The sequence below is a fragment of the Silurus aristotelis genome (assembly GCF_946808225.1).
Source record: "Silurus aristotelis genome assembly, chromosome: 24".
NCBI lineage: Eukaryota > Metazoa > Chordata > Actinopteri > Siluriformes > Siluridae > Silurus > Silurus aristotelis.
Genome location: NC_139597.1, coordinates 5,634,915 through 5,660,403, shown reverse-complemented (window position 1 = coordinate 5,660,403; position 25,489 = coordinate 5,634,915). Strand labels below are relative to the sequence as shown.

General features: G+C 39.3%; 1 protein-coding gene and 1 long non-coding RNA gene across 13 annotated transcripts in view; one reads left to right on the top strand and one right to left on the bottom strand.

Annotated features, from left to right (window-relative positions):
• sbf1 (SET binding factor 1) overlaps positions 1 to 25,489 on the top strand; it is a 66,509-nt gene that overhangs the window by 17,874 nt on the left and 23,146 nt on the right. For 3 of the 12 annotated variants that reach the window (XM_083528802.1, XM_083528797.1, XM_083528791.1), the window contains exons 2-18: positions 5,190 to 5,275; positions 6,174 to 6,311; positions 7,239 to 7,361; positions 7,441 to 7,551; positions 8,657 to 8,710; positions 10,663 to 10,692; positions 14,120 to 14,225; positions 15,954 to 16,086; positions 16,440 to 16,548; positions 17,239 to 17,352; positions 20,438 to 20,515; positions 20,594 to 20,707; positions 20,798 to 20,926; positions 21,019 to 21,117; positions 24,104 to 24,317; positions 24,698 to 24,810; positions 24,929 to 25,078. In XM_083528802.1, coding sequence (XP_083384928.1) covers positions 5,190 to 5,275; positions 6,174 to 6,311; positions 7,239 to 7,361; positions 7,441 to 7,551; positions 8,657 to 8,710; positions 10,663 to 10,692; positions 14,120 to 14,225; positions 15,954 to 16,086; positions 16,440 to 16,548; positions 17,239 to 17,352; positions 20,438 to 20,515; positions 20,594 to 20,707; positions 20,798 to 20,926; positions 21,019 to 21,117; positions 24,104 to 24,317; positions 24,698 to 24,810; positions 24,929 to 25,078 — 1,901 coding nt within the window. The remainder of the gene's footprint in view (positions 1 to 5,189; positions 5,276 to 6,173; positions 6,312 to 7,238; positions 7,362 to 7,440; positions 7,552 to 8,656; positions 8,711 to 10,662; positions 10,693 to 14,119; positions 14,226 to 15,953; positions 16,087 to 16,439; positions 16,549 to 17,238; positions 17,353 to 20,437; positions 20,516 to 20,593; positions 20,708 to 20,797; positions 20,927 to 21,018; positions 21,118 to 24,103; positions 24,318 to 24,697; positions 24,811 to 24,928; positions 25,079 to 25,489) is intronic. The other 9 variants (XM_083528793.1, XM_083528800.1, XM_083528796.1 and 6 more) reach the window with 3 other exon arrangements.
• LOC310719300 lies at positions 11,601 to 12,897 on the bottom strand. Its single transcript, XR_014531436.1, has 3 exons — positions 12,759 to 12,897; positions 11,958 to 12,417; positions 11,601 to 11,904 (listed from the first exon to the last, which is right to left on the bottom strand). It is a non-coding gene; the product is annotated as an uncharacterized lncRNA (long non-coding RNA).

Below are 25,489 nucleotides of genomic sequence, written 5' to 3'. Positions count from 1 at the left end.
TATTAATACTTTTACTACTACTAACAGTTTTACCAATAATTCTACTATTACTTCAACTACTAATACTACTACTACTAATACTTCTATTAATACTACAACTACTATTATTAATACTACTACTTTTTTTTTTTTACTATTTTACTACTACTAACAGTTCTATCAATAATTCTACCTCTACTACTAGTGCTGTTAATATGTATACCACTAATATAATCCTGATAATACTCTTAATACTGCTGCTGCTACTGCAAATTCTACTACAACTATGATTACTGTGAACCCACTGCTAAAACTTGTTCTAGTGCTGCTTCTACTTCTGCAATTACTACTGCTAATACTTTCATTGCTACTGCTGATTGTGCACTGGGTTGTGAGGTTTGCTTGGTGAGAAGTTAGGCGTAGCAGACCCGATCTCTAACGAGATAGCATGCCTGGAGGCGTTACTGAGAAGTTTGCCTATGAGGTGGGCGGGAACTTTCTAGGCCACACTCTCAGGTTGAAACTTCTGTAGAAGGGGCTTAATGTAGGAACAGCTACCAACACCAAGAATGAACATTACACCATTACCTTAGATGTAAGCCAGACTAAAAAGCTATAAACAGCTATTAAACGGTTTTCAAAATAACCTCTAGGCAAAAAAAAGCGTAGACCGAAAGCTTTCAGCTCAGTGTAATCTTGAACCTTTATACGATCATTTTTGAAATAAAATGGAAATGTAAATAAGCAAATTTAATACCTGATTTTGAGTCGAATTATTTTATGAAAAAATAAATCTATGAATCACACAGATGCATTTTGCATAATCGAAAACACTTTATGGAACAAAGTATTGGGACACCTGACTTTTCCAGCAATTTTTGGTTCTTTCTTAAACTTTTACCACACAGTTTAGATCAGTTGAACTTGGAGACCCAAACCAGTGCTGAATGAGCACAAATCTCTACAAGCACACTTCAGAATCTAGTGGAACATCTTCCCAGAAGAGTGGAGGTTATTAATACAGAAAATGGGGACTAAATATAGAATGGGATGTTCAAAAAGGACCTCTTATGGTCAGGTGTCCACATATTTTGTAGACACCTACATATAAATGTAGTGTACTTTTTAGTGTTGACATTTTAAACTAATAACAATAGATTTGAATTATAGATGTTAAAATATCTACACTTTTTGTAATAAAATCATTCGTTCCATTTTTTTTTTAAGCACTTAATAAGTTGATAAAATATAAATGGCAACAAAATACTTTTAAAGATATTGATGTAGAAGTATTTTCAAGTACTTGAGTTGTTTAACTATAAAGGTTATTACATTTTGAAGTACAGTAATCCCCCCCCTGCCAGCAGTTCGAATCTGGTGGAATTGCATTTGCCACATGACTAATTTGTTTGGCTGATTTTTCCGGGTCTCTTGCGGATAACACGGTGGACCAAAAAAAAAATTGTAAATACAGTACTGTATACATAAAATAAAATTCATGGGGTGTTGTCCGTTTATCGAGGGTGTTTTTTAGTTTATCGTGGGCGGCTTTTCGTTTATCGCAGGCGTTCTTTAGTTCATCGCGGGCGGTTTTTTTGTTTTTCGCTGGGGGGGGGGGGTTTCGTTTACTACGGGCGTTTTTTCGTTTACTGCGGGCGGACGAGGGATTACTGTATATATACAGTAGTATAAAAGTGTATTATTATTATTATTATTGATTATTATTATTATTATAAGGAGCTATAAACATTATCGAAGCATTGTTAGCTTTATTAGCTGAAATTTAGGCTGGTCAGCTGTTTGAAAGCCAACACTATTTGTACACAAAGTTCAGAAGTAGAGCCGTCGCTGTGCTTTTTGGCAAGTTTGGTTTGGTATAGGGTATTTTTCCCCTCATAAAGCTTAATTATTGAGTGGGTTTATCTGGCTGCGCTGGGATCTTGCTGAATTCAGCGGAGGGAAAAAATGGAATCTAGCGCCTATAAAATGACGGGTCTTCTCAGCGTGTGATGCACCTGTACCTTACATCATTAACCTGTTCTACAGATTCTTTCACTTTATTTGTGCTGGTAAGGGAAAAAAAACAAGCCAGAGACGACGTGGTTTGATTCTATTTGGTGTTCTTTATATTAGTGATGCACTGATCATGATTTTTTATGGCTGATTCCGATTACAGATGTAAAATTTAGCTGAGCTGAATAAACGTTCACTGTTTACGCTTGTGCAGGGCGCCGACAGGTACGGCTCGTATTAGTGCGCCAGTAGACCAACGACTGTTCTCTTCTTGGTGTCCCTGCCTCAGACAACCAGCTTTTGCATTTCCAGTGCTGTACAGCTGCCCTTATCCCAAATCACTTCAGAAGAACAGTGGGAGCTCAGTGGTTAAGGTGCTGGATTACTGATCTGAAGGTCGCGGGTTCAAGCGCCGGTTTCGCAAAGCTGCCACTCTTGGGCCCTTGAGCATGACCTCAGCCTCTGAGCAAGATGGGATATGCAAAGAACGTAGTCTGTGCATGCGGACACACTTCCGAAAAAATTACAAAAATAAAAAGGTGCATTATCAACAAAAATCGACCGGTTGCCAATTGTGCATAATTAAGCAAAAACCAATCGGTTCAGGTGTATTTCTGGTCAACCGGTGTATCTCCGATTTATACAGCACTTTTAACGTTGGATATTGTCTCAAAGCACTTTTACAGACGTTAAAAAAGTTGGAATGTATAAGTTTAGTGCTTATAAGTTTGTTCTTTATCAGTTTGTTTATCCCTAATGAGAGATCCAGTGGTGTCTGGAAAGGAAAATGTATTAAATTAAATTGTTTGGTTTTTATTGTGATTGAAACAGTTCTAAAGACATAACTAGATTACAATTATAAATTGTTAAATTCCTATCTCTTATAAACGAGCCAGTGGTGAGGAAAACCTCCCTAAGATGGCCTGAGGAGGAAACCCTCGAAGGAACCAGACTCCAAAGGGCACCTGTCTTCATCTGGCTGGCATTGAATGTCCATTCACTACAGTTCCATCATTGTTGAGGTGTTGAGTAATAGACGCTTAAATGCAGAACTGTTCATGCAAAACTGTGATCCCGTGTCATTGTAGTAAAGTGTTGATATTAATTACAGTCCAAATCCATCCTCAAAGTTCTTGAGTTGCTCAGTAACTTCATGGATCTCCATGCTGTTTATGTCAAACCATCCCGAGCTTCACAGAGTGGCCTCCAGTTGACATTCGTCCCTAACGAGTTCTCACGGTAGCGAGACATTTCTTTCAGAGCCCATTTCTGCTTCAGTGGTTTTACAGAACTGTTTCCTCGTTCACTCGAGCGCTCAGAGTGCCCAGATCTTTGGTGCTCAGCGTCACGTCTCAGGGGACGTGCCATGATTACTCACGTGTCTCTGTGATTACTCACGTGTGGCTTGAACGAAGACTTTACTGAGTCATGCTCGAGTAAACAACGCTTGCACAAGAGTCAGACTCAGGTTCAATATAAAACCTTACAGACTTTTTTATTCTGCTGAAGGTTCGAGAATGTGGGTTTGTGTTGATGCTGTGGATATGCCAAATAATGTGCGTGCGCGTGCGTGCGTGCGTGCGTGTGCGTGTGTGTGTGTTTGTGTGCTCGGTGAAAGTGAAAAGCCTGCATGTCCACCACACCCTGATTTCACTCACTTCATTCAATGAAACTCATTTAGATTGCTGCAGAGAGCTTCAGCTGTGTAAATGCACACACACACACACACACACACACACACACACACACACACACACACACACACACACACACACACACACACACACACACACACACACACACACTCACTCCCATTTCTCCAGGCTTTTTAGACAGCAGAGTGCTCAGTAACAGGCTCAGCAAAGAAAGGCGATTGGAGAGATCAGCAATGCTGTGCAAATGTTTGTGGATCCAGGGTGGAGATTGTATATGTGTGGGTGTGTCCTGAAGACAAAATCAGGAGAATCCTGAAACAGGGCGGATTCAGGTGTTCAGAGGTTGAAAAAAATTCATAATCAGAGAACGGTTGGTGGGTTTGGGGGGTGTGGGGTAGCAAACTTGACCAATTGTATTATTTGATTGGATGTTTATAAAACACTATGCAATTATTATTATTATAATTATTATTATTATTTTATATATATATATATATATATATATATATATATATATATATATATATATATATATATATATATATATATATATATATATATTTATTTATTTTTTTTGTGTATATATTCAGTGGTGTGAAAAAGTGTTTGCCCCTTCTTGATTTTTTTTTGCGTGTTTGACACACTTTAATGTTTTAAATCATCAAACTAATTTAAATATTAGTAAAAGATATATATATATTTTTTAAAGGTTTTTCCTATTTAGGGAAGAGTAAATCCGAAACTACATGGCCCTGTGTGGAAAAGTGTTTGCCCCCTAAACCCCTAATAAATGGTTGTGCCCCCCTTAGCAGCAATAACTGCAATCAAGCGTTTGCGATAATAGAGAGAGAGAGAGAGCGAGCGAGAGAGAGCAAGAGAGAGGGAGGAACGGACAGACGGACGAACGAACGATTCCTTGAGTAACTCATATAATTAGAAATGCTTCGTTTAACTCCACGGACCATTATTACTGACGCACCACCCGCTAACCTCTGGACCGCTCTGGGGTTTTATTTATAAGATGTCTTACGCACAAAAAACTGAGCTGAAATTGATTGACATTTTAAATTGTCGTTAGAAATTGATTTTGATATTTTTATTTTGCATTTTGGCAATAAAATGCACTAAAAGGGTTTTCTTGATATTCTTCTACGAACTTTCAGAAATAAAATGTTTTACCTTTTGTAAAAAGGAACCAAATGACATGTTCATTTTGAGAGACCCGTCTTTTTTTCTCTTGTATATTCAGTGTTGCTCTTTAGTTAAGAAAAGGTACTTCTTATCCGATTAATGGATGGAATAATCAGTAGAACACTCGGGTACTAAAATAATCGATAGCTGCAGCACTAATATATAAATATATAAGTTGACGGAAACCTTGTGACGTGACTCTCATTGCTGTTGTCACTTCATGTTTCTCTGTGTGTGTTCAGTAGACAGATCGGATTTGTAGAGCATCATTTATTACGGCTTTCTATGAACCACTTTGAACATCTGCCCTGACGTGTGTGTGTGTGTGTGTGTCTGTGTGTGTCTACACAGGGGGAAGTGAAGGTCAAGGCCGGATCCTTCAGCGATTCCCAGAGAAGGACTGGGAAGATAACCCCTTTCCTCAGGGCATCGAGCTGGTGAGTACAAACACACACACACACACACACACACACACACACACACACACACACACACACACACACACACACACACACACACACACACACACACACACACACACACTTTAAGCTTTACTGTTTAACATACAATCCATGCTCTGCTGAGAAGGTACTGCACTTGCTCTCTTTCTCCCAACTCTCTCTCTTTGAACACTTCTGTTTTTTATATCAGAGGACTTTTGTGCTTCTAAATGATTCGAGCAGCTTCAGCTTCAGCTCAGCTCAGCTTCATCGCCCAGGTTTTTTCATTTATTCAAAAATTATTGTTGAGGGAACAAAAATGCGACCTCCTGGCGGTACAGATCCGGTTCTCATGTTGTACCGAGTAACGATGACAATAGAAACACACAGACACACGATATCAGCGATAGCAAAACTCCAAATTATTATTTTTTTTTACATTTTCCTGTTTCGCATATCGAATCGTGTAGTATTGTGTTCTTGTGGATGTGTAAATGTATTGAATTCGATTCCCTTTCGATTTGTATTGCGTGAATCAGTCCCTATTAGATTCCTCTCTCTGATAAATGAGCCAATGGTGAGGAAAACCTCCCTGAGAGGAACCAGACTCCAAAGCGAACCCATCCTGATTTGTCCATCATCACCTCATCACCCATCATTGTTGAGGGCAATGTTGCAAAATTATATTCCAAAATACAGTCCAAGTCCTTGTCCATGGTTCCTGAGTTTAACCCTCTGTTGTAACTTCATGGATCTTCAGCCGTGTTCACACTAATGTGTTTTTACCCTGTAGGACTTGGAGGCGATGCAGATCACACAGTGTGGTGTGGCGTGTGTTTTTATGTATGAAACACGGATTTATTTATGATGTACTGTGTCCGTTTGTCCGTGTCAGTTCTGCCAGCCCAGCGGATGGCAACTGGTCCCCGAGCGAGAGCCTCCCTCTTTCTTCGTGGCCGTCCTCACAGACATCAACTCCGAACGCCATTACTGCGCCTGCTTCACCTTCTGGGAGACTGTCGATAACCCTCAGGTAAGGGAAGAAGTGAAGACGGAAAGGTATGGGTAAAAAGATGCAGAGAAAGTGAGGGATGATGTTTATGACGGAGAGGGAACAAAAAAGAAAGGGAGACCAAGCAAGACGAGGGATAGACAAAAATATAAAATAGAGAGGGGGGGACATGACGAGTAATAGACAAAGTAAATAGAGTAAAATAGAGACAAAGTAAAATAGAGACAAAGTGAAAGGCTTAGACAAAGAGAGAGAGAAAGAGTGACCCTAAGACAGTGTGAGGGAGAGAAAGAAACCGAGTCAAAAGACGTGAAGACAAAGGACATGAACGGGGAATAGATAGAACAGATGGAAAGAGTGTGAGCGAGGATTGTTATTACTGAGAGAAATGGTAAAGAAAGCAAGACAAAGAAAGGAAGACAAAGTGAGACAAAATGGGAGAGATGAGGAGAAAAAACAAAACAGAGAAACAGAGAGAGAAGTAATGACAAAGGCAATGAAAAAGAACAGGGTGAATAGATGGACAGAACAGAAGGAGAGAAAGTAAGGGAGGATTGTTGACGGGTAACGAAAAAGACAGGGAGACATCGGGTTTGGGAGAAAAAAAACGAAAAAGAAAGGCCGAGAAAAAAAAGGGAGAGAGAAATCAAAGACAAGGGCCAAGGAAAGTGAATAGCTGGACAGATGGAGAGAAAGTGAGGATTGTTATGAAGGACAGAGTACGAAAAGGAATGGAAATTATAGAGAAAATAAAAGACGGAAAGAATGAGAGATGGTGATGGAGAGAGGCGGAAAGATAAAGAAGCAGCAATTGAAAATGAGTCCTTCAGAGCTCAATATTATAGTTTTCATGAACGTGTGTGTGTGTGTGTGTGTGTGTGTGTGTGTGTGTGTGTGTGTGTGTGTGTGTGTGTGTGTGTGTGTGTGTGTGTGTGTGTGTGTGTGTAGTTAAAGGACGAGCCGAGCGAAGCAGACGAAGATGAAAGTCCTGATCTTGTACAGCCTGCACAGCTCTACGCCCCCAAGAGCCTGGTGCTGGTGTCCCGCCTGGACCACACCGAGGTGTTCAGAGTGAGTACACACACGCACGCACGCACACTCTCTCTCAGTTAGATATGGACCTGAATCATGAGTGTCATTCTCTGTACAGAACTGTCTGGGACTCATCTTCAGTGTCCACGTGGAGCACATCAATGTTCCCCTGGAAACGGTGATCGGGAATCTCCTGACCTGCATCATTCCTGTCGCTGGAGGATCTCAGGTGAGGCTCGACTTTCACAATTAAACATGGTCTCGAAGCAGCTTTACAGAGCGTAAGAATTAAAGAACAAATTCTTCTTTTTAAATAAGTGAATTGTGTGTTTATCTCTGATGCACAAACCTACTGTACACTGCGATCATACACACTCGCAGTATAGAGTGAGATGCGCCATGTTGCACAGCTGGACTGCAGCTGGCAGGAGCAGCGCTAACAGATCGAGGAGCAGCTCATACCAAACTACCATAAGGGTAGCCAGTGGATCGCAGAAGTATTTACCCCATTTTTAAAGTATTATAACCCAGAGCCTGTGGGGGGTAAATACTTATGCAAACAGTTTTCCTTCTGGTTTAAATCATATATATATATATATATATATACATTAAATTCTTTTTTTTACATTCCTTTTCAGTGCATGTGCTTCTCTCCATCGCTCTCTACCCTTTTCTTCCATTCTACTCTTTCCTCTTTTATTATTTTTTTAATTTAATTTCTGTTTATTTTACATTTTATGATATTTCCCCCTTTTTTGCCATCTTCCTTTTTTTATTACATTTTTTTTCCTTTTTTTCTAAGTTATTTTTTAGAACTGAATACATTTTCTTCTTTCTTTCTTTCTTTCTTTCTTTCTTTCTTTCTTTCTTTCTTTCTTTCTTTCTTTCTTTCTTTCTTTCTTTCTTTCTTTCTTTCTTTCTTCTTTTTCTTTTTCTTTTTCTTTTTCTTTTTCTTTTTCTTCCTCTTCCTCCCTCCATTGACATGAAATGCCTTACTGCTCTTCTGTTTGTTTGTGTGTGTGTGTGTGTGTGCACGTGTGTGTGACAGTGAACAGTAATCCCACTGAATGTGAGTTCAGATAAAGCCTTAATATTTGATTTGATTTGTATTGTTATGGTTAATATATGTACTTTTACATGTGGTTTATGTGTTAAGTGAAGGACTGCTCCCACTGTTTTACTCTATAGTACATGTGTGTATACGCACCATTTTCTCATTACTATTGGCGCCTCCTCCCTGTTTCACTCCTGACAAGTGTTTAATGTATAAATCGGTTCCTTTCTTCAGTTTGTGACTCATACATGAACCTTTGCTGGTTTCCTGTGTGTTCCAGATTAACGATCCCCCAGTCTGTAGTTTATCTGACTGGCTGCTGGGTTGTTTTCAGGTAACCGCGACCTTTTATTCGCAGCTTTTAGCCAAATCACGATTCTTTATCATGATTCTGTCTGTCGATGATCAATAATTAATTTTTTTTTGCACATTTGTTTCCCCCCTCAGAACTTGCTACGGTTGTGTGACTCATTTGCGTTTCACTCACTGTTTTTGTTGCTCCTAGCCAATCAGACAATCAGAATCCTAACATTTGGGGCTGGTGTGTTACGTATGAGCATTGTTTCAGTGCACAAAACCAAACACTCGTGCGGTATAGAAAGAGAACACAGATTTGACGGGGGGACAGTGGGGGTGGATCGCTGCTTTGTTTAGAACAGCCTCAGAAACACAAGCACACATACACCCTTATATAAACCAAACCCTTTTTATAGTTATACCCACCATTATAGGTCACTAAATATTACTTTAAAATGAGAGCGTACCTCCATAATTGAACATTCTATTGTGATCATTCCCACCTGAACATTTTCACTTCCCAAAAACTGTATCCTTACTGTCAGTGGATGTATAGATAAATGCTGCTGCTGTGATCATGAAGACTCTTTATTCATTATCTGGTCATCCTGTAAAATTACATAGTTCTTGGTTGGAAATTCAAAACACCTACTGACACAGGAGACTCCTCCCATGAACGTTTAATAACTTGTCGGTGTTCACGTGTAACTTTTGTTTATTATATAATGCATAGCTAATGGCAGTTTTCCTATTTACATCCTGCATTTTATTCACAATTTGCTCATCCTGTTACCCTACATACATTTCAGTTAGAAAGCCGAAACGTAGCCGTTAGCAAAAACCTGAAAAATTGCAAATCGAAGACTCATGGTGGAAAACCTACTCACAGAATAGACTTGTATAACGTATAAAAACTTGACTGTGTTCATGTGTGCTTTTATGTTTGTTTATAATAAAATGCTAATGGCAAATTTCTTACTCACAATCTGCTCCTTATGAACAACCTGGCAACCCGGTAAATCTACATCTGAATTCTTAAAGATCGATCTGTAGATGTTATAAACAGGTTGTGAGAAATCTATCTGTATAAAAATGAGTCAGTAGAGTTTTAGACCTCCATCTAAAATACGTAAAACCCCAGTAACACGATTTTCTTTTTGCTCCTCTCAAAGAATATTTCTCAGGCTCACGTCTCATTACATACATCTGCCTCCAATTAGGGCCAAAAATGGAGACGTTTCTGAATGAGTCATGTGTGTGAGAAAGAGAAAGAAAGAGAAAAAGAGAGAATGAGAGAAAGCGATAGCACTATGTATTAGCACCATGACTCTGCAAATTCGTTTAACCCCGTGTTTGTGTGAAAGAAGAAGCCGTTGTTGCGCAATCCTGACAACAGGGCGGCTCATCGAGTCGTGTCAAAAGAAATAAAACAACCCGAGGTGCTGCTCAATGTTCTATGTTATAAAAGCTCACAAAGCGGACATACTATACGATTATTATCCAACAAATCCCCAAATCTGATTTATTGTTTTTATTTCACAGCAGTTTCAATGAGGTTTTATTAGTTGCTAACCAACATTGTAATGCAATAACCAAAAATTTAAGACTTTCTTATAGAGGAAAACGCACCGACACTGGAGACTCCTGTATACGTTTCATAAACTGTTATTGAACACATGTTGATGAATTATCAGGTCCATCCTGACGATAAAAAATGCAAATTAACTAATCTTATTTATTTATTTTATTTTTTTTACAAAAGAAGCTTTGTGTCTCGGCTTTGTCTTACTCGCTTGTCTCTTTATCGTGTCACGTTGGTTTCTTTCCTTTTGCCATTTCAATGTCGGTATTTCTGTGGGTTCTGATTCATGTCAAGCCTGGTGTATCTAACCCCTGTGATTTCGTGTGGTGTTTTTCGGTGTGTGTGTGTGTGTGTGTGTGTGTGTGTGTGTGTTGTATGTGCGATGTGCTCCTGTGTCGCTAATCTAGCCAGGCGAGGAGGACAGAGAGGACAGCTTGGTACGACCGGTTTGCTTGTTTGTTTGTTTTAAAATCTTTCTATCTGTTATCACTGCTACCAAGCTTTCACTTCTATGGATGAAAGACATTCTCGGCTTTACGGGAGACAAATCAGATCTCTTCACATCACACGTAGGGGGTGTGGAGAAAGTCCTGAGCCTCACCGTGCCATCGCTGCGGCATTGCGTGCATGTGCTGCTGCAGCTTCTTCTAGCTAATTGATAATAGCCAGTACAACCACAACCACAACCACCACTGATGCACAGTGTCTAATAGAAGAACATGGAATTTTTGTGTGTTTTTGTGTGTGTGTGTGTGTGTGTGTGTGTGCTGGTAAGTTTGTCTAAAGGCACATGGGCGTCTCATGAGTTATTAGGCTAAATAATGGCCTTTCAGGATAATCCTGCTGCATAAAATCCCATCCACATATGCTCCTGTATTAGCATTTTAAGTGTATAATCAAGATTTTGACTTTCTCACAAAAGCTGTTTTTTTTTTTTTTTTCCTCATTCCTTTTTTTTTTTATAAAATAAAAAAAGGCAATCAAAACTGCTTACTGGAGCTCAGCTGGTCACTCAGTAACTACTATGGTGGTTTGGACTTTTTTAGTCGTCTAAATGCCTTAGCTTGCTGATCATTCTGGTATTTTTCGATAATTGTATATTGTAAATCATTAATAACGAGAGTGACAATGCCTGCTTTTTACGGGATGCTAGTTTACACGCAGTGACCCAGCCATCTAGTTAAATTTCCCTTAGCCAACCAACTACCCATCCAGCTACACCCCTAAGTTAATCATAATTGTTATAGTATATATATTTTTTTCTGCCAATTTTTATATTTTACATACATTTTAAATTGACTCAGCTACTAAGATGAACCGTGTGCTAGTTAGCTAGCTCAAGTACCTCAGGTTTTGCTCAAGTACCTCAGGTTTTGATCAAGTACCTAGCCAAAGTATCTCAGGTTTTGATCAAGTACCTAGCTAAAGTACCTCTGGTTTTGATCAAGTACCTCAGGTTTTGCTCAAGTACTTAGCTAAAGTACCTCCGGGTTTGATCCAGTACCTAGCCAAAGTATCTCAGGTTTTGCTAAAGTACCTAGTTAAAGTACCTCAGGTTTTGCTAAAGTACCTAGCTAAAGTACCTCAGGTTTTGCTAAAGTACCCAGCTAAAGTACCTCAGGTTTTGCTAAAGTACCCAGCTAAAGTACCTAGCTATAGTACCTCAGGTTTTGCTAAAGTACCTCAGGTTTTGCTATAGTACCTCGGGTTTTGCTTAATTCTGTTACACTGGGCTGATGTTAAATAAGTAAATTGCTCACAGCATGCTTATATTCTTAATATTTGGTAATTCCAGTCAAATCTGTTTGTGAGGAAGTTTAGTAAGTCAGTCAATGCTAATAATATACACAGTTCAATTCAGTTTGATATTTATAGCGCTTTTAACAACGAACAATTTCCCAAAGCTTTACAGACCTGAATTAATACAAGTATACATTTTTACATTTATATATTATTGTAAGTTTATTCCTAATGAGTGAGCCAGTGGTGTTACGAGGAAAAACCTCCTGAGATGGTATGAGAAGGAAACTTTGGGAGGAACCAGACTCAAAGAGGAATCCATCTTCGATACATCACAGTTCAATCACTGATGACGTTAACAGTTCACTGATGAAGACTCGAGGGTAAAACTGTTCATGGAGACTGCAGTCCAAATCCATTGTCTTGGTTCTTGAGTTTAACCCTATTCATTCATTAATTTTCTCCCGCTTATCCGTAATTCGGGTCGCGGGGGCAGCAGTCTAAGCAGGCCCCCGCCTTCGACTGCTGCCCAATCCTCACAGCACCGTCCCTTACGGTCCCTCCTGCAGGTGGTGAGCCCACGGGAAGGCGGCCCCACGTCACTCCGATGTCACGGACCTTGATATTTCCCTCGTAAGGGACCCCCGGAGCATAGAGGGTTAAGGGCCTTGCTCAAGGGCCCAAGAGTGGCAGCTTGGCGATACCGGGGCTTGAACCCCAGACCTTCCGATCGGCAACCCAGCGCCTTAACCGCTGGAGCCACCACTCCCCCTGAGTTTAACCCTATATTTAATGTATTTATTTATAAAATTTCGCAATATGGTTTTCTTGTCTACAGCAAAGCCACTTAAAATTTTCCACGCAATAAACCCATGTATTTATCAGCTTTAAAAACGTGCTCCACTACCTGCTCTACATGGCCACTGCCCAGGGACTTTAAAAACTTAAAGATAAATTACTTTAAAAACGGTAAAAACGCACTGTAGGTGTTTTCTTTATGCTGTAGTTTGAAATGACACCAAACTTTGCAAACGTTCTGCCATTTTCTTTGGCTTGAATCTTCTCCTCGCCCCTCGAGGTTTTCTCCTCGTTCTTCCATTTTTCATTCTGCAGAATCTTCTGTGTTCCCTTTTACAGAGCGCTCCAGAGTTTTGTGGGCGGTGCGTCAGTAATAATGGTCCGTGGGAAACAGTGCACCGTGTGTAGTTAAATGGACTGAATGATTAATTTTTGTAATCGAGTTGTAAACCAAGACACCTAGAGATTTAAACACTCAATGCTGAAAAAATTCATTTCTTTATGGTTTTCAAGCAAAAGCATTTTATTTTTAAACAGGTGTCAATGAAACGTTTGCTTTGACGTGTAATGCCTTGATATTCTAAAACAAATTGAATGCCCAGTGCTTTCTGTTTGGTCTGTTTGTTTTGGTGTTTTATTTCCGAAGGATAAGCAGCTGAATATTATATATTGCATCATAATATTTTTTTCTCGTTAACACGTCATAACAAAAGTCGCTTTCTCGGTATCACGACTTAATTTTTTTCCGTGATCTTGATCTAACAAACATCGTTTCCTCATGAACGGTGCTTAATTTCTCTTTGTATTTGTCTGTACGTAAATGAATAAGTAAAAGAAAAAAAAAATGGATCAATTAACTCACATTAACAATTCTTTTTTCTTTTTTCTTTTTCAAGAAATATGCTACTCAATACATTTGACATGAATTATTTTATTTACTTTTATGTTTAAAAAAAATAAAAATCAACAGAAGTCCTGCTTTTTTTCCAGAAAGCTTTTGATAATCAGTGTTTGGAATGTAAACTAATCTTGCATGGACCTGCTGTGTGCTGAAGATCGTAATCCAGAAACGAAGCTGCTCTCATGTTTCATGCTTCAGAACCAGATTGCTGATGATAACCGGTGAATGGCATGACATGCTGTGTGTGTGTGTGTGTGTGTGGCATAGCTGCTAATCCCTCCACTTCACATACAAACTCACACGCCCACACTTGCACGCACTAATCTGGATCCCTGGGTTCTGCACGGACATGGACTTGTTAAGCCTCATGTGTTCATGCTTGTGTGTTCAGTTTCTCATTACCTCTTTTTTCGTCATCCATAAAGAGGACCATCACCTTGGGGGCGGGAGACAGACAGGTGATCCAGACGCCCATCAATGACTCGCTTCCTGTGAGCGGATGCAGCGTGGCCCATCTCTTCAGGCAGCTCGGTAAGTCAGTCATGAACCTAGCGCTGACCAAAACATGCGATTGTATAAGCCCCGCCCACACTCGAAACTAGAACCCGGTTCTCAATGCAGACTCGTGATTCTGCGTTAAACATACAAATGATTCGTATTTACTCATTAGAAAAACATACAATGTGTAAATAAAAGTTTGTGGACACCTGACTATAAGATTCATATTTGGGTTTTTTTTAAGGATCCCCTTCTACATTTAATCTTCATTTACTTAATAACCTCCACACAGTATATTTATTTATTTATTTATTTATTTATTTATTTATTTATTTATTTATTCGCATTAAAATATCATTTTCTAATCCAGAACTAATAAAGATAGGAAACTGATGCAGAGGAGTATTTCCTCTGCATCAGATTTAAGAAGAGCAGGTGGGCTATAATCATTGGAACAGTTGTGTAGTCAGGAACTGCTTGCTGGCATAATAATAATAATTTATTTAATAATTTCAATAAATAATTAAATACATTTAATACATTGTTTTATTGAATATGTTTAGCTCAAAACCCATTCAGACTTAAACCAAAAGTGCTGATTTTGACTATTTTTTTAATGTCTGTCACTAATACATGGCTAATTGACATTTAAACCCACACTACATGGGCAAAAGTTTGTGGACCCCCAACTATAAGATTTTGGACCATCCTATTTTCTATTTGCTGTTATAGCAACCTCCATTCTTCAGGGCAGATGTTCCACTAGATTTTTCAGTGGAGATTATGGAGATTTGTACTTTGTTAGTAAAGTCAGGTACTGATGTAGGTGAGGAGACTTGGGGTGTGTTCCAGTTCATCCCAAAGGTGTTCAATAGGGATGAGGTCAGAGCTTTATAGCAGGAGATCTTCCACCCCAACCCCTGTGAAGCATATCTTCATGGAGTTTGCTTTTTGCACAAAGTTGTTGTCCTGCTGGAACAGGTTTGGGTCTCCTAGTTCAAGTGAAGGGGAAAGTTCAATGCTACCACATCCAAAAGCATTCTATTAAAGTGTGTGCCTCGAACTTTGTGGTAACAGTTTGTTAAAGAACCACATATGGCTGGACAAGTCAGGTGTCCCAATAATTAAAACTCTATAGTGTAAGATGTTAAGCTTAACCAGAATTGGGTTATGACTAATATTAGGAGGGAAATGGCAGCTGTTGTTTTCTGTGGTTGGTTCAGATCACCAGAGTTGAACTACACTGAACACACACACTGAGAGCTGAGTCTTATCAAAGCAAAAAGTGAACACCGATATTTTCTTAAACTTAAATCAATAAATTGTAAAGCTACAGTATGTGCCGAATGTATTTAATGCCATTTGTACAGAAAGACGTACAGTTTGTCCCCATACGTACAGCTTGGTTTCGCTCCAGCAGCGTTCTAGAGCTTTGTACAATCTGCTTTAAGAAATGGACATAATAGTAAACATTACAAAATGATGTCTGCTGAAATGCTTTCGAAGAAACGGCTAGAAAACGTCTAGCTTCATGCAACAGCGCCAAGGGCTGTTACCAAAACCAGTCAACTCGCAGTCACTTCCCGTTTTACAAGGAAGTGGCTCAATTCTCAGGCCGTTTCACCAGAACCATCTCGGATCACGTCATAATGTGGTTTTTGAAGAAACCTAGAAGCAAGTCACATCTTGCAATACAGAAAAGAGGTCTCTCAGGTTGTGGAGGCAAAATGTGCTTCACGTTAATCGTTTCTCTCCGCGCAGGTATCGTGAACGTATTGTATCTGTTTTGCGCCGCTCTGACCGAGCACAAGATCCTCTTCCTGTCCAAGAGCTACCAGCGGCTCACTGACGCCTGCCGAGCGCTGCTGGCTATCATGTTCCCGCTTAAATACAGGTGTGTGTGTTGGGGGGAATTCCATAGAAAGTACTGGATTTGTATACATTTGTGGGTTCTTTCCCACCAGTTTGATATTATGCCCTAATAAAATTCTCACACTCACGACCTTTGATATCAGGAATCATTCTGTTAAAGTATTTGGAAAATCACCTCCATTATAAATGATTTTATTGACAGTTTTGTGGTCATAATGAAACCAGATATTTTATATGTAACCATATCAGTGTTCTGTGTTTGGTTTGATTGTGATTGGTCTAATAATGATAATATAATAGCAACTTTTTTAAAAGTTTTTTATATAGAAAGTATTATTTTTTTCTCCTCCCCCACGATACATTTCTTCCTCACAGCTTCACCTATGTCCCCATCCTCCCCGGGAAGCTCCTGGAAGTCCTCAGCACACCGACACCCTTCATCATCGGCGTCAACTCCTTTTTTCGCTTGGAAACTCAGGAGCTGGTATGAAGCAGTTTCTTTTTTGTCTTCTCTGTCTAGGGGTCCCATTACCAACACACTATATTGGCAAAATTATTGGGTCACTGGTAATTAATATAGTATGTGATTTTTGAGCACTACATTCCACATTTAGTCCCAATTTGCTCTTCTAAATCCCTTCACTCCTCTGGAAAGATGTTCCACTAGATTTGGAGTGTGCTTATGGATATTTGTGTTTATCAGCCACAAAGGTATTACGAAAGGCAGGTGCTAATGTAGGTGAGGAGGCCTGGGGTGGAGTCAGCGTTCCAATTTACCCCAAAGGTCTTCAGTAGGGATGAGATCAGAGCTCTATAGCAGGCCACTCAAGATCTTCCTCTCCAAAGCATGTAAACCAGATCTTCATGGAGCTCACTTTGTGCACAGGGACATCCCCATGCTGGAACAGGTTTGGGTTTCCAAGTTCAAGCGAATGCAAAGTCTTTTTATAGCGCATCTAAAGACACAATTGAGTGTCTCCAGCTTTGTGGTAACAGTTGGAAAAGAACCACATATAGCAGGAAAAGTCATGTGACCCAATACGTTGGCAATATAGTGTATGTATATACGCTTTCACCTTGTCCTTATTTTAAAAAACCTGTAGTCTGGTAACCTTTTTTGTAGAACTGTTTGAATCTGCCACGTGTGTGTGTGTGTGTGTGTGTGTGTTTAAAGTTGGACGTGATCATCGCAGATCTGGACGGAGGCACGGTGACTATCCCGGAGTGTGTTCACATATCTCTGCTGCCTGAGCCTCTTCTGCAGCACACACAGGCAGTGCTCTCCATGGTAACCCCTCCGACACCTTCCTTCTCTAACACACACTCCGAGCACTGTACTGTGACACACAGCACTGAACCACCTGCTCATGTTTGAATCACACTAAGCTGATGTGTCTCTAGTTCTAGTGTTTAGAACGTACAAAAGAAAGTTCATAACAAAAATTGTAGTAACATTACCGCATTTGGCAGATTTCCTTATCAAACGCGACTGCAGTGGCAGCATGGTGGTGCTGGAATTTGAACTCATGACCTTCACCTCCACAGTTCAACATCTTTATTGCCACTGACCAGCTCATGAACATTCACACAACAGGAAGTTCATGGAAAAAAAAAACCTTCCCTGTACAGTATATTCAGAATATATTAATTACATATGTGTGTAAATTTTTTTAAATTTTTTTTTTGGCTAATTTTTGTTATTAATAATATTATTTATTCATTTATTATTGAACATGCTGGAGTTAATTGTCTTAACAACCAGATTAAAAACAATCCTACATTCATAAATTCACAAATAAAAAAATCTAAATCATATTTAAATTAGTATGCAAACATATTTTTAAATAAACAAAGCCTCATTTGAATATAGTATGGTCATTTTTATGAATTCCCTTTATTTTTTCCCATGTACATGTGTATAAATGGATTAATAATCCTACATAAATCTTTTCATAATATAATATATCTATATACGCATCATGTACAAATTTGGATTTATTTTAAATGCAAATGTATGCATGTTTAAGCCTCATTTGCATAAATCAGAGTACAATTCATTTTGATATATATTTTTATAAAAACATTTTATTATTGATTTCTTTATGAATGTAGGGGATTCTAACTCGTGAGCATATGTGCACCAGGAAGTTCATAAAAAAAATCTATATTGATGATTTATTACATTTCTATGTTTTCAATGTATTATTGAGTATGCATATGTATGTGAAGATAAACAACGCTTTATTTGCATTGCTAATTAATGGAAATTATTCCAATGCATAATTTATTTCTACTAAATCTACTTTGTGTCATAACTCTGATAAACTTCTGTTTGGATTGTACAAATTGTTAAGTGTGTTCTAGGTTCTTTATGTGTTTATGTAAGAAATAATAAGGCTTTTTTTCAAGCCTGTGCAAAGGCAGTATTTTCTCGACTTGCTCAGAAATCCCCTCAGCGCCACGTGCTCGCTTTTGAAACGTCCCGCTTTTAAATTGAAAGCACCGCAGTTGTTTGTTTAGAGTTGTGTAAGAGATAAAATATAATAGCTGTCAGGTTTTTTTTTTTCTTCACGTTGATGGGAACGAGCTCGACCTTGCGAACGGGATTTTCCTCTCAGGTGCTGGAGTTGTGTTGTGGTGTTGGGAATAGTTTTTGGTCTCATTCGGAGGGAATGATTCAATTCCGTATGCCAGCTAGGTGCCGTAATTAATGCGCTTGCCGCATACGACCATAGAAAGTGAAAGGAGGAGTATAGAGAAGTATGAAGTGCTTTATGAGTTTAGAATCAAGGCCAGAATATGTGTGTGTGTCTCTGTCTCTGTCTCTCTCTCTCTGTCTCTCTCTCTCTGTCTCTCTCTCTCTCTCTCTCTCTCTCTCTCTCTCTCTCTCTCTCTCTCTCTCTCTCTCTACCTCTCTACAACAGTGCACTGGTCTGTTTTCTCTCTCAGTGGCTCTCTGACAGAAGTCAGTGTGCTGCTATTTTTCTCTGTCTGTAGAAACTAATGGAAACTTTTGATTGATTGATTGATTGATTTGTATTTTTTTTTATTTTTATTTTTTTTACTTGTTCCTTTTTAATTTAACAAAAACATAAAATCGAGACATACACGCCATGCAAGAACAAGTCAGTCTAGAAAATAGAAAATATATTAGCAAACAAAAATGCATCAGGCTTCTTTTTCTTTTTTCTTTTTTCTTTTTTTATAATTTTTTCGCTGCACAAGCACATGGCCAAAGTTCTATAATCATATCAGTTAGTCACTTTCCCCCTCTCTCAATTTTTTATTTTTATTTAATTTTTTTGCGCAAAAGAACTTGGCCACAAGGTCTTTATCATATAAAGGTTTCCTTTTTTTTTTTTCTTCTTTTCTTTTTTTTTTTTTTTTTACTTTTCAAATACGTTGCCAAAGTTTATCATACAAAAGAAATGCTCTTCAGATAAATGCAGCGTGACTGAAACCAAAGTGCGTTCAGTCACAAATTGACAGGTTGTTGCTCCACACAAGTCAGGTGACTGATATTAAAAACGTACATGAGCTAAAATTAGCACTGAGCACAACTAGCTGTAGGGCTGTAGGTAAATATAGCACACATCAATCGTATTCTTTCTGATGATTTTTAGGTTCAGGAATTTCACATTATTCCAACAATTCTATTAAAATTATGAAACAACATCAGCAAAGCAGTACTTTTCTTTAATCCATTTTAATTATTAGCAGCCTTTACATATTTTCTATGTATTCATTTAGATTGCTTTCTGATTTTTTAATTTTGTTTATACCTTCCACATAGTTAATTGACATTTAAACCTACACTATATTGGCAAAAGTTTGTGGACACCTTACTATAAGATTTATGTGCTTTCTGATCACCCCATTCCACATGTGCTATTATAACTCTCTCCACTCTTCTTGGGAAGATGTTCCACTAGATTTTGGAGATTTGTGCTCCTTCATCCACAAGGGTGATAGTAAAGTGAGATACTGATGTAGGGTCAGGTGAGGAGACCTCGGGTGTGTTCTAGTTCATCTCAAAGATGTTCATTAGGGTGAGGTCTAAGCGCTTTTCAAAAGATTAGTGGAAGGGGGCGGAGCTTCAAGGGGTTTGCCGGTTGATATAGAAAAGTTCGAGTCACATGATTTGTGCACTGGTTGGCGTATTTTTTGATAACTTGCATATAACAGATGCGTAAACGCCACTAGATGTCGATATTGTGGTAGACTAATAATCGTGCAGACATGATTACATCATTTCGCACAAGCCTACATGAATAAAGGTCATGAAATCTCGATTGTGGCATCAGATTCGTCGTGTTTTGTTGGTTCGTGTGTTTTTTGGGTGGAGTTTTGATGTGGATGCTTGTGCTGCCTAGGTGCTGGATCCGGAGCTGTTTGTAGCAGATCACGCCTTCCCTCCGTCCTCCACGCAGCCCTCGCCAGTAAGGATCCAGGTACGATACTGTGAAGCTCACACCTTTACACAACGATGGATCTCCACTGATCTGACACGATTGTCTTCTGCCCTGTAGGACAAAGAGATCCGTGCCGTGTTCCTGTGGCTCTTCGCGCAGCTCTTCCATGGATATCGCTGGTGTCTGCATATCATTCGTATTCACCCCGAGCCGGTCATTCGCTTCCATAAGGTCCTGCTACGACTATAACTTACCTCACACAGACCTTTTTTTCTGTATTTACTTTTCATTGCAATATTTTTTTTCTGTTTTTTTCTCCAGGCCGCCTTTCTGGGTCAGCGAACGCTCTCCGAGGACGACTTCCTGATGAAGGTGCTGGACGGCATGGCGTTTGCGGGCTTCGTGTCGGAGCGAGGGCCGCCGTACAGACCCACGGACCTGTTCGACGATGTGAGATTCGGTTCGGTCGCTAGAAAATTACCCTGCCGTATTGATGCGATGAGCGCGTTTTTATTTCATCCGTCTGTTTCGTTTTCATGTAGCTCATCGCCAACCAGGTGGAGCGAATCCGGCGCGAGCAGAACGACCTGCACAAAGTGATGAACCACATCAAGGAGCTGGCCGAGCATTTATTCAAAAACGTATGTCCCCGTTTCTACCTCTGCACCTCTCAGATCCTTGATGCCTCAGTGTAATTAATGAGTTTGGATGAATTAGATAGTGGATTTTACCGATACCGATTTTATATATATATATATATATACATACACACACACACTACATTTGCAAAAGTTTGCGGACACCTGGTCATAAATATGGTATGTGTATATTTTTCCACATTAAGTCCCAATTTGCTCTTATAATTCCCTCCACTCTTCTGGGAAGATGTTTCACTGAATTCCCCTGCTTGTGCAGATTTGTGCTCATCAGCCACATGGGTGTGAGTAAAGTCAGGTACTGATGTAGATGATGTGAGGATATCTGGGGTGCAATCAGGGTTCGAATTCATCCCTAGGATGCTCTATAGCAGGAGATCTTCCACTTCAACTCATGCAAATCATATCTTCATGAAGCTTGTGGACAAGGGGACATTGTCATGGTGGAGCAGGTTCGAGTCTCCTAGTTCTTAAGAAGGGAAACTTTCATGCTACTGCTTCCAAAGAAATCCTTTACAATTGTGTGCCTTCAGCATTTGCAATAACAGTTTGGGAAAGAACCACATGTGGCTGGGGAAACCAGGTGTCCCAATACTTTTGTGTATCGTATTCGTCGATAACCTATAGTTTTTAAAATGTATATGCAATAAAAATAAAAGAAAGAACAAACATGCACATGATGCAAAAAAGTACTGAAATTTATTAAAAAAACAAAAAAACAAAACAGTAAAGAATCATGAAACGGTGGTAAATGAAATAAATATGAATAAATAAATATATGAATGAATATAATTATATTATTAATAAATTATAAATAAAAGAGGCCGCTCTCATAATGACCCGGAAAAACTATTGGTGTGGATTATTGCCAATAATTCCAGCAACTATCGGTGCTGATTAATCGACAAAACTGATGATTTGGTCGACCTCTAGTATGTATTGTGTAGTCTATTGCGTAGTGATCTGAACTCCAGGTTTGTGTGTGGAAGAAAAAACCTAATGTTGATAGTAACAGTAGTGTTAACACTTGGGCACAATGGGGAAGTGGAGCGCCTGTGAAAATAGTATTTATTGTGTATTTTCACTCAGTAATTGACAGTGTGACTTCCTTCTTCGTGCCAACTTCCTGAAAGAGACTAGTACAATTTGCTCTTTTACATTTTTTTCCCATTGATTACTGTAAAAGAGTGACCAAAGTATTTCTGTGCCAAAAGAACTCCTTCTGGGTTTGGTATGTTTTTCCGCCAGAGTATGGCTTTTTTTTTTTGACGCTATGAAGGGCAGATTTCCTTGTATGGGTTTTAGAAGTTTTAAGAAAACATGATTTCTTCCACATTTGCAAATCGTTTTTTTTCGGGTTTTTTTTGCACATCTGCAAATCCGTCTGTCTGTCAGTTGTCTTTTGTTTTCTGTCTGGTTTTCTTTCGGCTGTTTATGTGTCTGTCCGATTATCTGTCCTTTTCCTTACGCAATTTTAAGTTTAAAGTACTTTATTGCCAAAACTGTCTACATACATTTTTGCCAAAGCAAAAAAAAATTAAATAAAATAAATAAATAAATTATATATATATATATATATATATATATATATATATATATATATATATATATATATATATGAATCAATACAAAAGTATAAAAATGCACAATGTTGATAAATAAAATATGAACATTTATAATTAAAATTTACGTATAAATAAATGAAGTAAAATGGGGAATTATTTGGCACTAATAATTACAGATGTCTGTCTCTTTATCCACCCAGCTGTCTGTCTCTATTTTCCTGTTTGTATGTCTGTTTGTCTGGTTCCCTGGTGGTCTAGTGGTTAGGATGCGGCGCTCTCACCACTGCGGCCCGGGTTCGATCCCCGGGCAGGGAACCAACCCCAGCCACTCTTCGTGCCGGTCCCAAGCCCGGATAAATGGGGAGGGTTGCGTTAGGAAGGGCATCCAACGTAAAAACGTGCCAAATCTAAGATGGGAATGATCCACTGTGGCGACCCCTAATGGGAGAAGCCGAAAGAATTTTATGTCTTTATTTGTCTACTCTGGTCTGTCTGTCTGTCTGTCTCTGTCTCCCTTTACTTTTCTCTATTCATTCGTCTGTCACTTTATTTCTTTTCCTATCCGTCTGTCTGTTTATCCTGCTATCGATAATTATTAGTTTTTATTACATTTTGGTGGAATAACATCCTGTCCAGACATTTTTCTACTTCACTTTGTAGGAAAAGATTAAAACAGACAAAACAAGACAAACTTTTCTGCTAAATCAGTAGTGTGCTACATGGTGTTTGATGCAAACGATTATTTCTATACATTACAACAATATAATAACAATAATCTTTATTTTATATCGCACCTTTTAAAGTAGCATCTGAAAGTGCTTTTCAAGCAAAGAAGAATTAAGAATAAGAAAACTAATAAGAAAAATAATAATGAAAATACATAAACATCACAAAAATAACAAAAATCACCTAAAAGCTGTCCAGAAAAAGTGAGTTTCAAGAGGAGATTTAAAAAAAGTAAAAGACTCGGCCTGTCTAATCTCAGTGGGGAGAGAATTCCACAGCTTTGGTGCATGTGAGGAAAAATCCTGATCACTCATAGAGCGTAAACGGGTAGGAGGAACAACCAAAAGACCGGAATCAGAGGAGCGGAGATCACGCCTTGGAGTACCATGTACCAGGCCCCGTACCATGCACTCTAATTTTAAAATCAATCCGGAAACAAAAAGGGAATCAACGCAATGATTAAAACATGGAGAAATATGTTCACCAGTCCTGGTCTTACTCAGAATCCTCGCAGCTGAATTTTGGACAACCTGTAGTTTGTTTAATGTATACATTTGTATGTAATCGTTATTTGATATTTAAGGACTTTTAAAGCAACATTCGTGCTTCTTCTGGAAACTCTTCATTAACCCTTTCTTTTCTCTCTCTCTTTTCTCGGCTCTATCTCATATCTCCTACAGGAGAACCCGTACCCTGCAGTAGCCATGCACAAAACTCAGCGCTCAGCGTTGGACAGTCCTCAGTCTCAGATCCCTGTGTCTCTGACCCCCTTTCCGTTCCTGGACGAGGTCTCTGTCCAGCTGTTTATCGATCACGCAGCTGCTAAGCTCATATCGGCTCCCCCTGTGGTCAAATCTGAGCTGAAGGAGATGGCGCCCTCAGGCCCTCCCCTAGGTGAGTGTGCGCGCCGGTGTGATACGTCTCGACGTTTCATACACTCGTTCTTCTCTGACCCTAAATGACTCCTGCTGACCCGTACACCATTAGCGCTACAGTCTCCGAGTTGTAAAACAGTAGTGGATTGCGCAGAAAGAAATAGTGTGATTTGCTCCACTGTGATTTGGGCCGAGACGGAAGGGAGGAGATTGGGAAATTTTTTGGGGAGTCACAAATGGATACCAAAGCAATGAGGAAAACTGGAACTTGATCAGGTTTTTAAAAAATCAAAAATAAACGAATAGATGAATATATATAAATGCATTTTGAGGTGAAGGAGCAGGTAGAAAACAAATTCCACGACATTTCATTCTTTTCTGTTTTTGTCCTGCCTGTAGGTGATACCGTGGACAGAAACGGCAGCGTCCTGGCAAACAGTGCGCGGCGGCTGGAGGTCGTCAGGAACTGCATCATGTACATCTTCGACAACAAGTTGCTGGAGGCCAAGAAGGTTCATTACAGATCACATTTCATCTGCTGATCAGATTTAGTTTGGTGGGGTATTCTGATGTCATATTCACGTGTGTGTGTGTGTGTGTGTGTGTGTGTGTGTGTGTGTGTGTGTGTAGTTGATGCCGGCAGTGTTGCGGTCGCTGAAAGGGCGTGCAGCTCGTGTGTGTTTGACTCAGGAGCTGAACCAGCACGTGCTGCAGAACAGAGCCGTGCTGGATAACCAGCAGTTCGACTACATCGTGCGCATGATGAACTGCGCGCTGCAGGTACTGCTGAGATTTTCACTCTCCTCACCCTCACCAACTCCTCCTCCTCACAGCTTTTCTTCCTTCACGTGTGTCTTCCTTCCTTCTTTTATTTTCTCTTCTATTTCTGTTCCTTTATTCTTTAATTCATTTCTTTTCTTTCTTTCCTTCATTACTTTCAATTCATTTTTTTTGCCCTTCCTTCCTTCCTTCCTTTCTTCCTTTTTTCCCCTTACTTACTTATTTCCCCATCTTTTTCTTGTCCTTTCTTTTTTTTCTCCCTCTTTCTTGCCTTTCTTCCTTCGGTCATTCCTTCCTTTCTCTCATCAGTCCTCCCTCCCTTTCTTCCATCCTTCCTTCTTCCCTCCCCTCCTTCCTGCCTTCCGTTTTTTCTCCTGTTCTTCCTTTTTTAGTTTTTTTCTTTGATTTGTA